Here is a 19,029-nt window from a genome sequence, read left to right on the forward strand (position 1 = left end):
CTTAAAGCTCAACAATAATATACCCTACTTAATCTATCAAATTAGTCCTTGAAACTGTCTGGAGACAGAATGTACCATTTAACCTATTCTGGAGTGAAAAGCAATGAGAAGTCTGATTTTTTATATTTGAAAAGTTCAGATTAGAAAGTCTCAAATTTTGGCATGCGTCTGAATGAAATTTTCATTTGTCTTCTAATAACTACATACTGCTTTGAGCAAAGTTTTTTATTAGGGATTTGGGGGGTAGGTTTGGACCCAACAGTAGTTAAAATACAAAAATAACATCTGCAAGCTGGATTGTACTCATTCAAGGTTTCCAGTAAGATTTTCTTCACAGTTGTGCTTCTGATTTCAAGTAGTCCGACAATACAGAGAGTAAACCTTTCATTCTACACAGAAAAAAGATAAGGAAGTATATGAAAATTGTTAAGGTGGTATATAAAGAGGTGTTGAATATCCACATAATTTGGAAATTAGGCTAATTGTATTTTTCAAAACCCCTCAGATATATTGCAGTCCCTCTGAATTACTCTTTGCGATTGGAAAAGAGAAGGCATCTCACCTAGTCCTTATGGCCTCTCTAAAATTACATCCAAGAGCTGCAGCTTCACAATGATCCCTGTATTAGTCATGTTCAAAACGAAAACAGCCCAGCCTCTGGCCTCTTGCTCAGTCCTAAAATCCAGAGACACCAGCAACAATGAGACCGCTCCCAGAGGAAGACCATGGTGGCAGCGTGCAGGTGTGACAGCTGCCCAGCTGCGTCTGCCAGGCCACTGCCATACAAGTGGCAGGCTGAGCTTCAGTGCAGGAAAGGTCAAAGGCCTTGAAATTAGCCACAAGTGAGCCTATTTAAAAAAAAAAAAAATTATTTAATTCACCTTTCCCTCTGCGAGGAGCCAAGCTCTGTTCCCATGAAGACAGGGAGACACCACGCGCCTGACTGGGCTGCCAAAACCTCCTCCAGACCCAGCGGTGGCGGGCAGAGAGCAAACTGCGCTCCTGAGCCCCGCCACATCGGCTCATCCCCCCATCTCCTTCGGCAGGAGCCGTCTGACCCTCCGTCCCAAAGCACTGCCTCAGTGCGAGACAGTCCTGCCGCCGTTTTGCTGCCGTACAACTGACAACATAAAGCTTGACTGCACGCGCTGCCTTCTTAACTAATACCTACTGCCTCGGGGTGGTTTCGAATGGAGGCCTTCACTGAAAGGTGGACCAGGCCCTGAGGTTTTACCTAGTAGAAAAATAACAGTTTTCTCCATAATTAGAAGCACATGGATGGATTTCCTCTAACATCATGTTACCACATATATCCTAAAATGACTGGTTGTATCACAGAAATGGGGTCCTCCAGAGTGTGTAACATACCTGAACATGGTTAGCTACCATCACCTGACCCCTGAAAGTGTTTCAAAGAGGATACAGAGAAGAAGAGAAGTGGGGGGGAGTGTTATGTCCCAGGAGGTATCCGGTTGTTCTTTGGAGAGAAGTGTAGCCAGGTGGTGGGGGAGAAAATTAAAAGATTGGGGTTTCTTTCTCCTCTTTTAGTCACACCATGGTGTAGCTGTGAAGAGATGCTTTTTAGTTCTCTTTTTTTTTTTTTTTTTGATGTTTTACAAACCTGCTTGCTTTCTCAGTCCCACTAATTGAAAGGAAATCACTATTCTTTTGCTAGCCAGCTAGGCAGTGCTTGCAGCACCAACGAGCATTTCCCAGCAAGAACTCTGCATACCGCAGCTCTGGAAAGAAAGCAGTTCAATGCCATCTCCAGTAGGTCAACCCTTGTACAAACTGTGACTCCTTTGGTAACACAGTGAGCTGCTTAGCATCATGGGATGCAACAGTTTAGATTCCTTTGGTATGTTTAGCAAATATTCTGTGTATTTGCTCGCTCATTTGGAAACATCCCTGGTAGTTTTAATACACTTTTTTGCTGAGTAGAATTGCAGAACTGTAGCAGTCAGCAATGAACATCTGCGAGATCTTCAATTAAAAAACTAAAAAGCAAAATCTTTTAAGTTAAATTAGTTGTATGTTTATTATTCTAAACCTTGCTTGAAATACTAAGGTGTAGTTGTTTTAATTTCCATTAACAAAATATAACATTCACAGCTCTGACAAGCTAGCTGTTTAGTCCCAGTCAGCGCTGTAATCCTCCTCCCCCTGGTCACACACTGCTACTACTATAGCTAGAAAGAGGAATGGGGGACTGGGTAAAGCGTTTGTAGCATTTGTGCTATTTGCAATCCTGAAATGCCAGAAATACTGATCAGCTGAATCACACTTCAGCTCTATAAGTGATTCTGACTAATATTTAATATTGCTCATTCTTATTTTTCTACTGCTGTTAACATTGAAATGATTATTAGTAGCTTTTCTCAAAGCAAGTATACTTTAATATTATTTTCAGTGATTTCCTTGTGGATTGTTTTTCAACATCTTCACTTCTACTTTGATAGATCAGATAGGCTGGTAAAATGACATTCTTTGTAACCAAGTGTCTCCTTATGCCTTTACACTAGTGGCATTCAGAGGTGTTGCAGTACACATCCATGTGAGAAGCATTTATTCAGCGCAAAGGATTCTTCTTTGGGGACCAAATTCTTGTGTGGTTTGTGTGTTTGTGTGTTGGTATTACCCTTTAGTGTGACATTTATTCTTGCGGGAAGGGCACCGTGCACTTTGCATGGGACACTACCTTCTGCACAGAGAAGGAATATATACATGTTATAACAAAAATAACTTCTACCTCAAAATCAGCATTGAGAGGTTTTTCTTGTTACTTCTGGCAAGCTCTGGTGTTTGCTTGTTTGTTTTTTAAGACAGGGGAGGAAGGGATAGCTTGTAGCTGGAAATGCTGCATACTCAAAATTCCTTACAGTCTATTGAAAAATAAGCACACCTTGCCAAATGGTTCAGACAGGATCCCTTTGAAGAGGATTATCTGTGCCTCCCGGTCTGCACAAGGTAGGTCTCCACTTCAGCCTCCAGCTCACAGCGGGGCTAACCTCCAAGTTGCTCCAGGCAGCCCAGGACCTTTTTGAGCTCTGACCATCTCCTGAGGGGAACCCTCCAAAAGCCTCTCCTGGCTCCTTTCACCACCATTCCTGTGAATTTATTTAGTATCTAGTCAGAATTTCCCTTGTTGGAACTTGCGACTCTTGCCTCGACATTTTGTTGTGCATCTCTGAGAGATCTGCCTTGTTTACACCAGCAATGGGATTAGGCTTGTTCTGTCACCCGCCACTTGCCTTGAGATGAGCTGTTAAGTTTGGTAGGATGTGTTTTTGTAGGTTTTAAACGGATGAGATGCTTTGTGTTCTGGAAAACTTTGCAAATCTGAGCTCTGTGATATTGATTCTTCATCTACTCGCTGTCATATTGTTCTCCCTTTGTGCTCTTCACCTGACATTTCACATGCAGTGTTTGTGTAGAAATCCAATCTTCTGGATCCTTGATTTTATAAATGGAAGGATTTTGAAACAAGCAGAGGAATTTTGTTCTCTTCAGTGAGTTTAGCTAGTATTTGTTCCTCTGAAGGTCTCTCTCACTTAGACACAGTCCAAAGAGCTGTCCTAATGCATATTCCCCCAGAGCTGCTTCTGTGTTAGGCGCTGAGGATGTCAGGAACCTCTCTGGGGAATGAGGTTACCTTGCTAACAGGAAGCTCAGCCTCTAAGAAATCTGAGTGGTTATTACATGGAGACAAAGTGCTTTTGTCAGCTTTAGTACTTGGATTGGGAATATTCAGCACACTGCTTACAAAGCAAGGTCAGGTGTAACAGGCGAGGGACCTTCAGAAGGACGTCTCTTCCCCTCCAACCACGAGCTATTGACAAAAAGTGACACTCGGTCTTCTCCATCTCTCTTTGTATTCTTCCTGTAAATCAAAGCTAAGTTTTCAGTTCAGTTTGATCTCTTTAATTTTGGTGGGTTTTTTTGTTTGCTTGTTTTTTTTGTTCTTGGCCCAGCTGTTTAGGGCTGTCCCACCTGACTACAACCTGAGCTGTGCTCATAAAAAAGGTAGAAGTGATGCCATCAGACAGTCTGTGACTTCCAGAGGGGATACTGGAGTGAAATGTAGCATTAGCTTTATCTGCTCTTGGCTTCTAAGATACCCCTGCAGCTTGTTTTTTTTTTTTTTGTTAGGTTTGTGTTTAGAGAGAAAATCAGAAAAGAATCAAGGTTACAGTAGGGGTGGGACAGGCAGAAACACAGACTGCTGCGTATTGCATCCCTAAGAAAGCAGGCATAAGCAGGCCCCTATTTTTCTGTCTTCTCGACTGTGTGTTGCTAGAGTAGGTATAGAGATGGGTAAGGAAAACCATGATAATTTAGTATGCCTTTTAGAGATCTGTTTTACCTGTAGGATGCCATGTGTGGAGGCTTTTCCAAAACAGCATTAGTTGAACGTGCCAGAACAATAGCGTAAGAGACAGTCGTTTCTCTCAAAACATTGTCCATGTTTAAGCATGTGTCATCTCCAAAGCTTGGATGTTGTGCAAAACCTTTTGTAAAATCTGGCAGAGGGGAAAGAGCTACTAGACACTGCTTCCAGCCTTCACCATACAGAGAAACTCTGAATTTTCTTCAACAAATAGGTCCTACAGGAAACAAAAAGACTTGGCATAACTCTGTGTGTGACTCCAGCAGCCTCCGGTAATCCCAGATTCAGTACCAGCACTTCCCTCTATAAATATATAGAATAAGTCATGCCACACTGGAGTGCTGAAAATCTCTGCTCTAACCCACTAAAAAAAAGTTTTCTATTTAATTTCCATCTACAGTAAAATAGTTTTAAGTTCTTTACCTCATTGCACTTTCTCAGCACAGTTGCAAAATGCTAGGTAAGGGAGAGACTCTTTCAGTGCATAACCCTGAAAATACCTGAGCCACTTTCATGTAACTTCTACAATATTTGGATAGACATCATTAAATAGAAGTGGTGCATTGCCAATTTTGACAACCTAAACACTAGATTAAGCTATCAGAAGCCACAAATCTTTCTAAGATCATGAAAGCAGTATTAGGCTTTTAAAGTAAAACAAGTCGAATTTCAAACCCATTATCAGAAATCAAAAGAGAAGTCTACGTTAATTTACTCCAGGAATTACTGAAACATTCAACAGAATACAGCGTTATTAGGGAACTGAGCTTAGCACTTCTCCAAATCCACATTTTGGTTACATGAACAATTATAGTTTCCTTTTGAAGTACTGGTTTTCTATGCCCATAAAATTAGATTAAGAGCTACAAAGTGACAAAAGCTGCAGCTCCATTTCTCTCTTGCAGAGAGCTAAGCGCTAATACTACCTAACACAATTTGCTTACAGAATGACTAAAATGAGCAGCAAATTGGATGTTTTGCACAGACTCTGAGATGTGTACATTCTGTGGCGTTTGGTATTCTATTGGTCTTGCTACAACCTTTGGTTTATGCAGTATTGCAATTACAGCAATCCCGCAAATGACTCCAAGCTGAGTCAAAGAGCAAACGATAGTGGCATCCTTCCAGTGGCATCCTTTTTTTCTCTTCGAGAGTTGAATTTTCCAGTTGATTACACCATTTTTAATGCTGAGTATGCAGTTGACTCTGTCAAGACTTGTTTAAAAATGCCAAAAAGAATAATAACAAATAAGCAACTTTGGGTATATTTCAAAGCAACAAAGATGAAAACAATTGTTTTAATATTCCTAGACACACTAAATTTAATCACACTGTTTTTTTTTTCTTTTTTTTTTTTTTTAATCATATCCAACCAACAACATAGCAATGGTTGTACTTACATTTCCAGGAATAAACAAATATGGGTAGAAAAGCAATCTCTAAAATTGAAGAAGCATTTTTAATTTCTATCACTATAATAAGGATACCTAAAAAATCCAGTAAAATCAGATGTAGTTTCGCTTTGTATCAAAACTGCTAGCCTTCTAATGGTGATACTTCAACACTTACATTGAAAGGAAGATTGGATGTTCTGAGAATAATTAAGAGATGGTCTATTGGAAAAAAAGAGAGTTGGGAAGAAGGAAAACATTAGCCAAGAACAATACTGCAAAAACATTACAGGAGTCAGTCACCCGGGAATTTAAAAAAAATAAAATAAAAACCAACAGATTTTACACAACCTATTCTGTGAGGCTTCGACTTTCTAGTTGAGAAGTGAATATATGTACTTTCCTAAACAGAATCTGTCATGCCATTAACCTTCCTGGTTATTTCAATTAATCACTTAACAGGATAGTACTTACTTTTATGAATGGTAATTGTGGAGCTTTCAACTGAAGTTAACTTTTAGAGCTTAATACTACAACTATTATGCGATGTCTTGATGCTTTAGAGTTCCATATATCCCAAATTTAAGAAAACAACAACAACACTGCTTTTGCAAACACGTCCAGAAAATGCTAAATGCATACATTACTTTTTTTTAAATCCTTTTTAACATCTAGATCCGATGAGCTGTCCTTAGCATATAAAACCTAAGAATGTTGCCAAAGAATATATACTGTTCCCTTCACACGGTGCATGTGAGTTGCCCTCGGTATTCTGATCTGCATTCAAAAGGAGTGATTCCCAAATAAATACGCTACTGCAAATTGTTCACATTTCAAGGAGTTGCTACGGGTGATCCACAGTATGTAATAAATGTATAAAACAAAGACACAATACTTTAAGTTTTAATCCAACAAATGAGGAGGGTCTTGACAATGTACAATACCATTGTATTGCCAGTGCTGTAGAATTGTACATAAAAACAATTGTTTTCTGTAGATGTAAAAATAGTAGGTTTTTATTATAATACAGTAAAACACATAGAAACCATTTAAAATTAAGTAGAAACCTCTTAAACAATTGAGGCATTAAGCTAAGTGTTTCTCCAAATGTATTAAATAAAACACGGTTAATGCTGATTCTAAACATCTTCCCCTGTCTTCCCTACTCTTCTCCCTAATTAAACTGAGTAGAAAATATAGCAGTCTCATTTTCTGGTTTGAATTTTTTCAGAGAATCATTTAAATTCTCCATTTAGTTGAAGTACAGTCACACAACTCTTCACAATACAGTACAATACCTTAAGTAATTTCTTTCCCATTGCTATATAATTTTGGAAGTAAGTATTTAAGATTAATTTTGCAGGCTAGAAGAGGCCCAAGGAAGTCTGCGGGAGGGCAATTTAATTTTGAATGCAAAGTATTTACACAAACATTAGTCTATTGTAATTACAGCATAAAACTTGCAACATAGCTGAAAAGTGGGTGCATTTAACAAAAGCTCCAAATGAAAGAAAGGGAAGAAAAACAGATTACAAAATAAATAATCTAAAGTTCTTCGTGGTAGAAACGTTCATCATGAAGCTGCCTGCCATAATCCGTTGCTTCACTGTTAAGAAACAAATCCTGGTTCTTAAGAATTTCTGCTTCAGAAAGCTTTTTATCATCATTCAAATCCATTTCTTCAATAAGGTGAAGAGCCTTTAAAATAAATGGAACACCAGGTGCACAGTTAATAGGTAGGAACATTTATAAATACATTTTTGGAATAGCATTGTCAGAGTCCTGCCACTACACCATTATTTGTAACAAGCTAGATGCCATTTAACATTCAGAACAGAATCTTTCTTGCCTCAGTTTGTTTCCCCTTGCCTTTTTTATTCAGTGGCAAAGTCATAATATCAAATTTCTAACCTCATCATCAATTCTAAACCAAAAAAATGAATGTCAAACCCACTGCTTTACTCTGAGGGCAGAAGACAGTGTTAAAAAAGCAAAGATTGATCATCTTCCTGGAAGTACCAGCAGTCTCTGAAATCCACTGGTTGATGCCATACATACCTTTAGCATACGACCTGCAGAAAATGCAAGCTTAGCAGGTCAGCTACAGACTGTGTGTTTTCAGTTTCTGGACATTCAGCCACAGAGCAACAGCTACGGTCCTTGGTGTGCATGACCTCAACTACAATTTGAGCCAGTGTAGTCTTCATGTTGAGCATCCTCTTCCATAGGTGTGTACCAGTTACGGTTATCTCTATCTCTACATTAACCCTCTGTCTGACAAGATATGCTTTTCCAGTTCTCAGTTTAAACTTTAGGTGCTGTTACTTTTAGCTCTGGAGGTATCTATTCTGCTCTGGAGGCATCTATTCTGCTAGCCATTTCTGTATCTATTTATGATTTGCAAAAATAGCTCTATAACTGTAATTCATGGTTTAAATGTAACTGGAAAGTATTTGATGTCCACCATGGAAAAGATTTTGTACTTTCAACAGTGGATGAGATAAGTCATCCATGCATAGGAACATCAACTTTGGATAGCAATTAAAGATTTCCCTCATTTCCTGAAAGCCAAAGCTTGCTTTTTGGAAAAAAAAAAAGACAAACGCAATGTCAAATGAAACTGCAAGTTACAACAGTTCTCAATTTTTTGCTTGCATATGTATTATAGAAGGAGGGAAATTCAGCAATGAAACAAAAAATGTGGAATACTTTAGTTGTATGTTATTCATGAGAATTACACAGCTCAAAGCTACCAAGCTAGCACAACAGCTCTATTGCAGCTGTTATTACTGAGAAATAGCAGAGTTCCTAGTCTGACATGGTTTTGGTTTTTATTTACAAAATATCTACAGATACGATGATTTACAGGGTCCTTCCATTTCTCCTTTTTCTGATTGGTTTGGCTCAATGTGACTGCTTAGCGGCTTTATTAAAAATGAAATATTACTTACATTTAAGCTGACTACATCAGCAAAGAGGGCTGAAGAAAATGACAGGTAGTAACATCAGCCAAACAGATTTCAAAAACACTCTGCATGGCAAAAGCTAACAGAGTATTAAGAAAAACATCTTGGTAAACATGTATCAGTTCCCAGAAACTGAATGCATAGTATTTTTCTGTTGTTTTATGTTATTTAGCTACCAGATTTCTCAAGCCATTTTTAAATGACAAAATTAAACTGTAATATAAATAAAGAACTTATAATGCAAGTCAATGCCACCTTCTCTTTAGGATAGGGGACTTTGCTAAAGCCTTGCATTAACTGAAGAAAAAAATAGCACATTAGAAAAACAAATAAAAAAAAAAAATAACCTTTTGGAACTGAGATATTAGTACACCATGGCCTTGCTTTAAGCTAAAATTTGAATGAATAGTGAAGAACTGATAAAAAAAACAACAAGGTATGTATAAACTCAACAACACACAGAACTCGTGTCAGTTATAACAGTATTTTTTCTGTGAAATAAGAACCAACCACCCTCAAGCGTCAGATGTTTAAAAAAAGTCTGCACAAAACCTTACAGATGCACATTTACAAAAATACTCCTATAGCAATTTTGTAGCTTAGGTTCCTACAAGGTTAGGTACGTGAGCAGCCAGTGCTACATGCTAACCAAGCTGCTTTTTCTGTAATCAGCAGAGCTGAAATAGCAGGAAGGTGGGAGCTCAGTAATGACATGTCCAGTCACAGAAGATGAGCTATCTTATCTATCTTGAAGAGTTTCCCGACTTTAAGAGTAATTATGGAGGCACGGGAGGACCTGTTTGTCTGCCATACTGAACACCAAAACCCTTCAGTGCAAAGGAAAGAGATCTGCACAAATTAAGATAAGAAGTTATTAGCAGAAAGGCAGAAACCTTCTCTACTGCCATCAGCAACTCTAAAGTCCGTTCACAAAAATAGCCTGTTCTGGTATGCTCAGTGCTTCTACTACCTGCTACAAAAAATAGACAACTAAAATGAGAATCCACTTAAACCTATTATGGCATTCTACTGGTCATTAAACCATTTCAATTATCACTCTCATTTTAAAGTTTGCTTTACAGCATCTTGAATCATAGAGTACATCTATTTTCTTATACTTATGCAAATACAGGTTTTAATACAAATTTTGTATAAATTATGGCAATTTAACCAGTTAGAAGAAGAATGATCCATTTCTGTTTTCCTAACTGTGCTGTATGTAACAGCTTCTTTTATTGGTATATCTCATTAGCCTTACCTACTGTAACTTTAAAATGACTGTGCTCTTAAATCAAACCAGATACACCATGTAGGATAGCACCTTGTTAATTAATAAACATTCATACAATCAACAAGAACATCAAATTTGCCTTATCCAGACTGGGACCTGCATTCTTTGTCAAACTGGAAAAAAGGGCTAAAAAAGATATGCAAACATCTACTAAGCACTCTTTCTCAACTACTAAGATATGGTAAATCTGAATTTATCTATCATTTTGTTGTGATACCTCCAGAATTCTGCTGCATTAAATAAAATCTAAACAGCAATTATTAAACCAATCAAAACACATACCTCCTCTTGTGCAATACCCTGATTATTAGGTACTATCCAAGACAACAGCTCTTGAGGGCTGAGTTTCCCATCGTTATCCTTGTCATAGTCATTCACAAATCGATCCTTCTCAACAAGTATCCATTCTGGATCTTCCCTTGCAGCTAGTGAGAAACATTTGTCACATTTAAAACCGACGCATTCACCTTTTCTGGTAATCAAATTAATGCAATTTAGTCTCATAACATAAAAGTGATTTCACTAAACAAAGAGAGACCTTACAGACCAGTCCCAGGATATTAAAAAAACATTAAAAAAATATTTGTATAGATTAAAACAGAACTTAAAGCTAAGATAATGTTAAGACTGTACATTTACAGTTGAACTAAGGGGACATGAAAGTCATGTGTTACCATCAACTGAGCTACTTATTTAATGTTAACCAAAGTTAACCAAATCAATGGGGGAGAAATCATACTACGTATAAAATGTGCTGCCAAATGGATGGTTTCCTACTTATTGGGACATCTGACATACCAATAGGAAAAAGTTCAAGTGGATGATGGAGATATTTGACATTATTTACTTTGACTGGGTTAAGATTACTCTCTCCCATTATATAGCCATTGTATAGCAGTAACATTGCAGATGGCATGTTAATAGTATCCCATGACAGCAACATGAGCAATACTGTAGTTCTCAGTCATTGGTCATCTCAGCACTTAACAGATGCAGGAAAGTAGGGAAAAGCTTTAAATCAACAAGTGTCCTAAAAGTAGGTAGAGAACTAGTGTTGTGCAGTGTATGCAGTTATGAAACTTGTAAGGTGATACCAAGATTTTAATAACATTCTACTGTCTGTTCCTGTGCTTTAGCAGCCAGGGAGGTAATTTGTGACAGCTAACAGAGAGGACAGAGTTCTTACCTAGTGCAGGCTCAACAGACTCTGAACAGTACTGTAAGCTCTCAAAATAGTTTATATTTTTCTGTATTTTTTTTAAAAATAGCTGGAATATATCCAAAGCAGTCCCATTTACTGCTTGTATTTATTTGTACTCCTGCTCTATATTTACCCTATATTCTGACTTTGCACCCTGAAACCTAACCAGCTTTTAAACTTGTCTCTAACTCTTCAAGAAATTAAGAGGCAATTCACGCTGATCGTTCATCACTGATAAATACTGTGAACAAGTATTAACAGATTTTAAGACTTCCTAAACCTTATGGAAGTCGAAATTATTTGATATGAAAGGCAGACAGGTAACAGTTTAAAATAATTAGGTTTATATTATAAAAGAAAAAAGACTAAGTCTCTCTCCTTTCTAACACCTAGTTTACAACTCAGTTATCCTTAACATCACAATTCACCAATACACTGCTGCCCAAAGCCACAAGACGGTTATGAAACCAGACCCACCGTGTAGCTTATTAGTCATTTTAGGGTGTGCGGCAGGAACACTGTCTGCAGAAGATACGGTCATTTGAAGAAAACCTGAAGTTTCTACAGTTCCAGATGATTCTGAATCCTTGATAAAAATGTTTAATAGAAAGGCTGTTCTATCTTCTGTTACTGCAAGGACCCTAACAATAATTTCATCCCTTTCTAATAACTTCAGATAGACTGGCTTGGAAAGGCTTTTTTAAAGTTCGAGTAGGAAAAAGATATAAAAAAGCCCTCCATGCTTCAGAATTAGCACTCCTTACGACCAAGCAGACTTTTCACATGCATCAAGCCACTGGTCTTTTTGGAACCAGAAGAGTTCTTTGCCCTATCTTGTAGCAAGTCAAGTACAGTGTATAAAATATTTATCTATTAACAACTTACCTACAAAAAAGCATTGATAAACACCATGTAAATGTCTCTCTCTCTCTCTTTTTTTTTTTTTTGTTAACACAGGAATAGAGCAAGCTTAAGGAAGGGCAAGAATGAAAAAAAAAAAAAGGTGAAAGCAGATGGGCTTTCGATACCTGGTACTGTGAAGGGACTCCTTACACTTCCCCTCTCCCTCTCTTAAAATACATACAGCTTCAGTCCTTCTGCAGCAAGGCTGACAGCTGCTTTAAGCCGATCAAGACTAGGAAAGGCTAACCTTACATTCATGCTGGCTGTTTTCCCAGATGTGTTCAGTTAGCAAAACGGTATCTTATTTTAGCTACATACCTAGTGATGAGGATTATGCTTCAATGGTTGGGAAAAGAAATAACTTACAAGGGAACAGTGGGCTGTACACAAACTACTGCCAAATACACGCAGGGCAGACTGAAATAATGACCTACTAGGCACAGTACCAGGAAATTGAATTATTCTGACTGACAGGATAATGTCACTTGGAACCTGTAGGTGGAGGTGTTAAAAGCTGAAAACAAAGGTGCATACAATTCATCCCATTCCAAAAGCTTTTGTTCAGTTCCTGCCCCCCAACCCTTTCCTTACTTGGGTCTCTTCTGTAATCACCAAGGAATTCTTCCAGGTTAACAAATCCATCACCGTCTTTATCATGCTCTTCTAAAGCTTCCTGAATGACAAAGTCCTTTTGCATACACACAAACAAAAGGCAAAATATCAATTTATCAGTCTTGCAATCAAGAGAAACAGAAATAAATCATTTTAGAAAAATAATGTGTCCTTTAAACTAATGAGATGTCATTTCGAACCTGCTTCTCTGTTTTACATGAACTAGTGCAGTAACTGGTTCCTGTGCCACAGAATGGATCCATTCTTAGAGTTTAGGATGTCAGGTTTTATGAAAATCAAATCTGTAGGGTGTACATAGAGTTGGAATCCTTAAACATAATTCAAAACTACATGAGCACATGAATTTGCACAAAACTATAATCCTATTTCTTTTTTTGATGTACTAATTTCTTTGCATTTTGTAACTTTTTGAAGTTGTTGGAAAAATTGTTTTTTGTCTTGGTCCTTTGTTTCCCAGTGAGACCAGCATGCCGGTTCTTGTAGTTGTTCTTGTTTGTTCATAATTAAGCATTATGTCAACACAAACAGAGGCTATGTTTGCACTGAGCTCCTGCTGGCAGTTAGCTCTGCAGCATCAGAGAGCCAAACCTGAAGGCTCTGTTGCAGAAAAGCAGCAGTGTACTTTTAACTGGGGTCAGCTGTGGGTATTGAGCTGGAATGACACCAACAGTCACAGCAGTGATGAAACGCATCACCAATGCCAAAGTGGTCCTGGCTTGAATAATAATCCCCCAAACTCCAAGCACAGAAAAGTCAAAGTTTCAGAAAGTTTTTATTTTTTTTTTATTTTTTTTGGCCAGAAAAGTGACCATTGTGACCCTCTGAGTAAGGTGAAGCTAACTGGCACTTGACCTTTTTCCTGCATCAAGACATCTTCATTGTGAATCCCTCTAACTAGAATTGAACTCTGAACTAGGCTTGCAACTTTCTCAAGCTGAAATCTTACTGATGTGTTTCCAACCTAACAGAATTTTAGAGATATTTATGTCAGCCTAATCCCAAAGGTTTAAGATAGTTGTGTAATACCACTTCTTGACAAATAATAGTTCTTGAAATAAATTTTCAAGAAAAGCACTGCACTCCTGCTCCATCTTCTGAACTCCAGCACTGAATTCACAACATACCATCTGATTTTTTTATTTGGTCTGGAAAAGCAATATACATAGCTGCTCAAAAGCACACTTCCTGTAGCACTGGGACATTAAAAAGATGTTGCCTCTATATACACAGAGCTGATAAAGACCTCCTCCTAAATCTTACCGTCATATACTCCACTTCTTCAGGATGTTCAAAAGCAATGAATTCATCCACATTTAGATCAGGAACATCATCCCTGTTAGCTTTTTCAAAACGCTTTTTCTCCTTTAAATGAAGCTTAGAAAATAGATTTAGTTAGAGTGCTTAATGAAAAGGAAAAACATTATAGTAGTTGGCTGTAAACTCATTAGAACATTAATTGTTTCACATTACTTTCTTGTATTATACTGATGTCTTATTTTCACTAAGAAGAGCTCATCCAGAGCAATGAGAATAGCACTTTTAATGGGAGGAGGTCTTTTTTCTAAGAATCCCATAAAAATTTCCTTCATTTCAGTTAGGAACATTTGAAACACTCTCAGCCAAGGCTTCAAAAACATGAAAGGGAGATGATGAAAAGACCAGGAAGTCTTGTCTTTATACATGCTTCCACTTCAATAAGTCACCAATTCCCAAACTAACCTAGTGGAGTACAATTACTGTTAGACTGGCCATCACACATTCTAACATTTACATTTTCAGGACATTTAACCTTTTGAATCTATATCTCATTTACATCAAGGGCTCTTCATAGTTCCAAGAAAGTCTTCAAATATCATATATGTAAACTGCCTTTTCTGAAGCCATTTTAAGTGCTGAAGGATGAGGCAGATTCCTTTAATACAAGACTGTTGTCCATTACATCTGAACTTATTTCAAATCAAAGTCACTTCTGTAACCTCTTTTAAGTATAAATATTAGCATGCCTTCTTAAAAGAGATAATACCCGCAATAAACAGGCAAGTTACTATTTCTGAATGTCTTGCACTTCCTTCTTCTGTACTCTAAATGTGCAAAACCCTTGTTCTTTGCCCTTGTTTCATTCTGTACAGTCTCTTCAGACAAAATAAAGACCCAAACCACTGATAACAAATCTCTACTCAAAATGCATGCGATGTGAGCTGTGAAAATTTTGGAGTCCTGTGTTTGAGTGTATTGTACTAAACAGTATGACTCTGATCTGGATAAGGCAGTGGCCAGCAAACCAGAGATCACAAATACTTTAAAAATAAACACTTGAAGTTGTACTTCTTAGCTTCTATCCTATTTATTGAATCTTCTCAGCTTAGTTAGGCTAATCTGACTCATGCAGATCACGTGTAACAAATAAAGTATAAGAGCTTAACTATTCTGCAAAATAATTAATTGCGTTTAAAGAAAAGCTGACTTTAGCTAAGAGTTAAACTGGAAGGCAATTCAGAAGGACTGGCTAGGGACAGTACTAGACTGCAAAATAAACTTGAACTGTTGAGGGGAAACGTTTGTTTTCAGTGTTTTGAGATGTGATGAACAAGACTGCCACCCTCTGGTAAATTCATGTTTACTTTATGTCAATTCAAAATCAGTAACAAAGTCCAACTTTTCCATTTTAACTAGAGCAGGATCATTAATTTACAAAAGTATGGCTGAAGACAGCTGACACACGATGCTGGTGCAATGCTGCTAGTTTTGCTTTTGCCAATGTAGGTTGAAGAAGTCAGCAAGTAGGAAAACCAAGCAAGCAATCATCACAAATTATAAATAAGTAGTTCTACCTCAGCATAACATGATGGCAACATCTCAAACATGGGGTTAAGATTTTGACTAGTAGTTCCATTCAAAATCTTGTTTTATTTAAAAACTACGTAATTCAGTGACCTCCAAAGCTTTACAGTTTGATTTTTCTTCAGTGTGTAAAATTCATTGCTTATTGTCTATTCCAGCTTAACGTCTGTCAACACTATATTCAAGACTACTACTTTACTAGAAGTAGCCACCAAAGCACTCCTTCTCAGAAAAAATCTCAGGCCAGAATAGTCTAAGAACTCACTTATTCTCTTTTAGGGAAATATTTACATGTACTTACAAATGTCTAACTTGAAAACAAACAAGTTTTACTACGGGAGATTTGTAGTGTCCTTCCTTCCCTGTCCCTCTTGCCTCCTTCCTTCCATTCTTAAGTATTTAATTGCATATACAAGATTAATCCGTAACTTCGATTGTTTATACATTCAGTTTTATGTACCAGGGTTGGATTGCTAAAAATATTTGAATTGCTATTGCTTTCTCTGTGGATCTCTAGCGGACAGAAAAATTTAAAAGCAGGCAATATTGATCCCCCACACCATATACTTCAGAAATGAATGAAAAGTGGATAAAGCAGTGCAATGTGGGTGGTTAAAGAGTACAGTACAAGGCTGACCAACACCAGTGCTACTGGCCCTAGCTACAGGCAGGACACTGGTTAGGCCATGGACCTAATTTAATAGATTGCCATCTTGTTTTAAGACATTTGCTGGAAGCTCTGCTCTGTGATAAGACTGCCAGTAGACTTATACTCCACTCAGCTACCAAAATGTACTCAGGAGGTACAGTTTCATTCTGTCTTTGTGTTTTGCTGGTAGCCAGTTTAATACTCCATTACTTTTCATTAATTACTCCCCTATCTCAGATAAATGAAAGTGTTAAAACATGCGCCAGCTGCTATGGTTTCTCTAACCATCCTGTTCTGTCAGAGTAAACAAATATTGTTTCCTATTGCCAGCAGCTTTCAGAAACTGATGCTGAAACATTTTACCTGTCGAAATGATTCTTCTTCTTGATCCTCCAGGACAGTGTTCTCATCAAAATCAATGACACGATCATACATTTGTAAATTGTACTCTTTCCAAGACACTAATCCATCACCATCTTTGTCATAGTCGTGGAAGTGTTGCTTAGCTTCTTGTGTAACATAATGTTTAAAGGACTGTTGTATCCAGGAGCTCAGCTCATCTGTGAAAATAAGAAAGTAAACCAAACAAAAATCAGAATAATCTATAGTATAAAAACTGTAAAGATACCACAGGTCTATTCAGTTTGGAATATACTTTGTAATTCAGATGCAAGTATGTAGGCAAGAGGTTGGTTAAACAGCCTACTTCCTCTGTGCCATGCCTTTTTTTCAAGTTAACCGAGTAAGAGATTAGACCACAACTACAGCTTTTAGTTCGTCTTCTGTCGTACCATACGGTTTCCCTATTGATACCCTCAGGCTAGAGTTAGATGGTTACTTCACTCTGGTGTATTTTGGTGCTGCCAGAAAAAGGGTGACGCATCCCTCTGACACACAAAGGAAGTGGTTAGGAAGAAATGATTACAGGTAGTGTTCATGCAGCTGCACAGCAAACTAGGTCAACTAGGAACTTATCCCATAAGGAAGATTCTTAGTTTTCAGCTGAGAAGTTACCCTTATTTCAAGCTTACTGAGGCCTGAACAATGCAAGCCTGCCCCTTTTGGTGGCTGCTGGCATTTATGTCAGCTTGAAACGATTATGTGGCCAGGGCTTTTCAAACCTGAAGCCATCCAACTCTAGGATCATTTAACCTTTCTTTTCAGACCTTTATGAAAATGAAATTGAATATAGAAAATTCTAAATGTAAATTTGTATCCAAAAATCACCGTTCCCATCAATTTCTAAGTTTCTTAGTGTAAAAAAGCGTTCCACTGTGATTTTCCTTTGGGAAGGGAGGGAAAAGCAAGTTTCCATTAGGCTAAGAACCAGACGCAGTATGTATCGTCAGGATTGAGTACAGAGGGAATTTCTGCACTTTAAAATATTAGACCTCTTCTCTTACAGCCTTCACGTTGCAAAGTGCTTGTTGTTTATTTTACAAGTTAGCCACCCTTACAAAGTCACATACTACCTCACCTCTGCTCAGTCAGGTACAGGAACACTGAACTAAGTGTGCAGCTGATTAGTTTCAGCACATCCAGTGGAAGACATTCAAGAGATAGAGTTGGCCTTATCTTTAAAACTGAACTTTCTCCTCCCACCCAGAAAGCTTACTGTATGCTTGATATCATGTCAGTGACATATCACGGTTCTGGAGTTTGAACAAGGATTGTGTTTGCTCTGTGTGCACGTTCACAAGACACTTATGTTTTTTTTTGTTAAGCTCCAGCAGAACAAACCGACATTTTTACAATGAGTTTGACAATTAGATGAAGAAAGTGTTGTGATGGTGCCTGAATTTACAGGTTTGATAAAACCTTCGTCTGGGAAATAACATTTGGTGCTACATTGTGATGGAAAGCACGTATGATCCCACAGTGTGGCTCAATGTTAGTAGGTGTTCAAGTGTGTGCACTCAATGTTATGGCTGCAGGTACCTTCTTTACCTCCTTGCCTTGCTCTCCTAGTTGTGCAAAAAGGATTTCAAAAAGCACTTGATTCTAGGGGGTTTCAGAGGTGTGAGGAAGAGGTACAGCTGCAAAACTGGTACTGTGGAGGGTGGGAAGAGCTCTGCTGTCGGTGGTAGTGCTCCTCCTGCCTGCTTTCCATGGCCCTCGCTGCTTGTGTCATGGAAAACAGAATCCTTGGGGACTGAGATATCCTCTATATCCTTTTTTATTATTATTTTTTCCCGGCATTTCTGACAGGCTGTGCAAGATGGTGGTTACATTTCTCGCGGCGATTCTCCACGGAGAGGGTCCCGCAGCCTTCCGTGAGGCCCAGCGCCGGGCCCATCGCACGAGCACGACCCCCGCCGCCCGTCCCGTCCCTTGCGCCCCTCAGCCCCCTGCCCCTACCCTTGCTGAGCAGCCCGTCGCCGTCCGCATCGATCCTCCTGACGATGGCCCGCAGCCGCCGCTGCTGCTCTTCCGGGCTGAGCCGCGCGTACTCCTCCGCCTCCTCCTGCGGGCGAGGGAACCGCCGTGAAGCCGCCGCCGCCGCCGAGGCCACCCCGGCGGGCCGCGGCCCCCGCCCGCCGCCCCCTGCCCGCCGCCCACCTGCCCGCCGAGCAGCGCCTCCCGGTCGTAGTCGGCGCGGTGCTGGCCGTGCGCCGCGCCCAGCGCCCACAGGGCCAGGCCCAGCGCCAGCAGCGGCCGCCGCCGCATCGCGCCCGCCGACGAGGGGACCCGCGGCGAGGGGCGGGGAAAGGGAAGGGAACGGGAAAGGAAGGGAAGGGGCCGCGGGGGGCTCCGGGGCGCCGCCTGC

At 39.1% G+C, this 19,029-nt stretch overlaps 1 protein-coding gene across 2 annotated transcripts; it reads right to left on the reverse strand.

The window, feature by feature from the left end:
* Window positions 1-6,665: 6,665 nt before the first annotated feature.
* On the reverse strand, window positions 6,666-19,028 carry RCN2 (reticulocalbin 2). Of its 2 annotated transcripts, none has more exons than XM_067004109.1 (7): window positions 18,822-19,028; window positions 18,621-18,726; window positions 16,626-16,822; window positions 14,033-14,134; window positions 12,731-12,827; window positions 10,318-10,460; window positions 6,666-7,476 (listed from the first exon to the last, which is right to left on the reverse strand). In XM_067004109.1, the coding sequence occupies exons 1-7, from the start codon at window positions 18,927-18,929 to the stop codon at window positions 7,324-7,326; spliced, it is 906 nt and encodes a 301-aa protein (XP_066860210.1). In that variant the 5' UTR covers window positions 18,930-19,028; the 3' UTR covers window positions 6,666-7,323. The 2 variants fall into 2 exon arrangements, with proteins under 2 accessions (XP_066860210.1, XP_066860209.1); XM_067004108.1 differs by having other exon boundaries at window positions 14,033-14,146.
* Window position 19,029: the final 1 nt, after the last annotated feature.

The sequence above is a fragment of the Anser cygnoides genome, chromosome 11 (genome assembly GCF_040182565.1).
Source record: "Anser cygnoides isolate HZ-2024a breed goose chromosome 11, Taihu_goose_T2T_genome, whole genome shotgun sequence".
Classification (NCBI taxonomy): Eukaryota; Metazoa; Chordata; class Aves; order Anseriformes; family Anatidae; genus Anser; species Anser cygnoides.

Coding starts and splice junctions, on each gene's coding strand:
- RCN2 (XM_067004108.1), bottom strand. CDS start 18,929: ATGCGGCGGCGGCCGCTGCTGGCGCTGGGCCTGGCCCTGTGGGCGCTG. Junction 10,461..12,730: donor TGATTACAGAAGAGACCCAA/GTAAGGAAAGGG, acceptor GTTTCTCACTAG/CTGCAAGGGAAGATCCAGAA. Junction 7,477..10,317: donor AGGGTATTGCACAAGAGGAG/GTATGTGTTTTG, acceptor TTTATTTTAAAG/GCTCTTCACCTTATTGAAGA.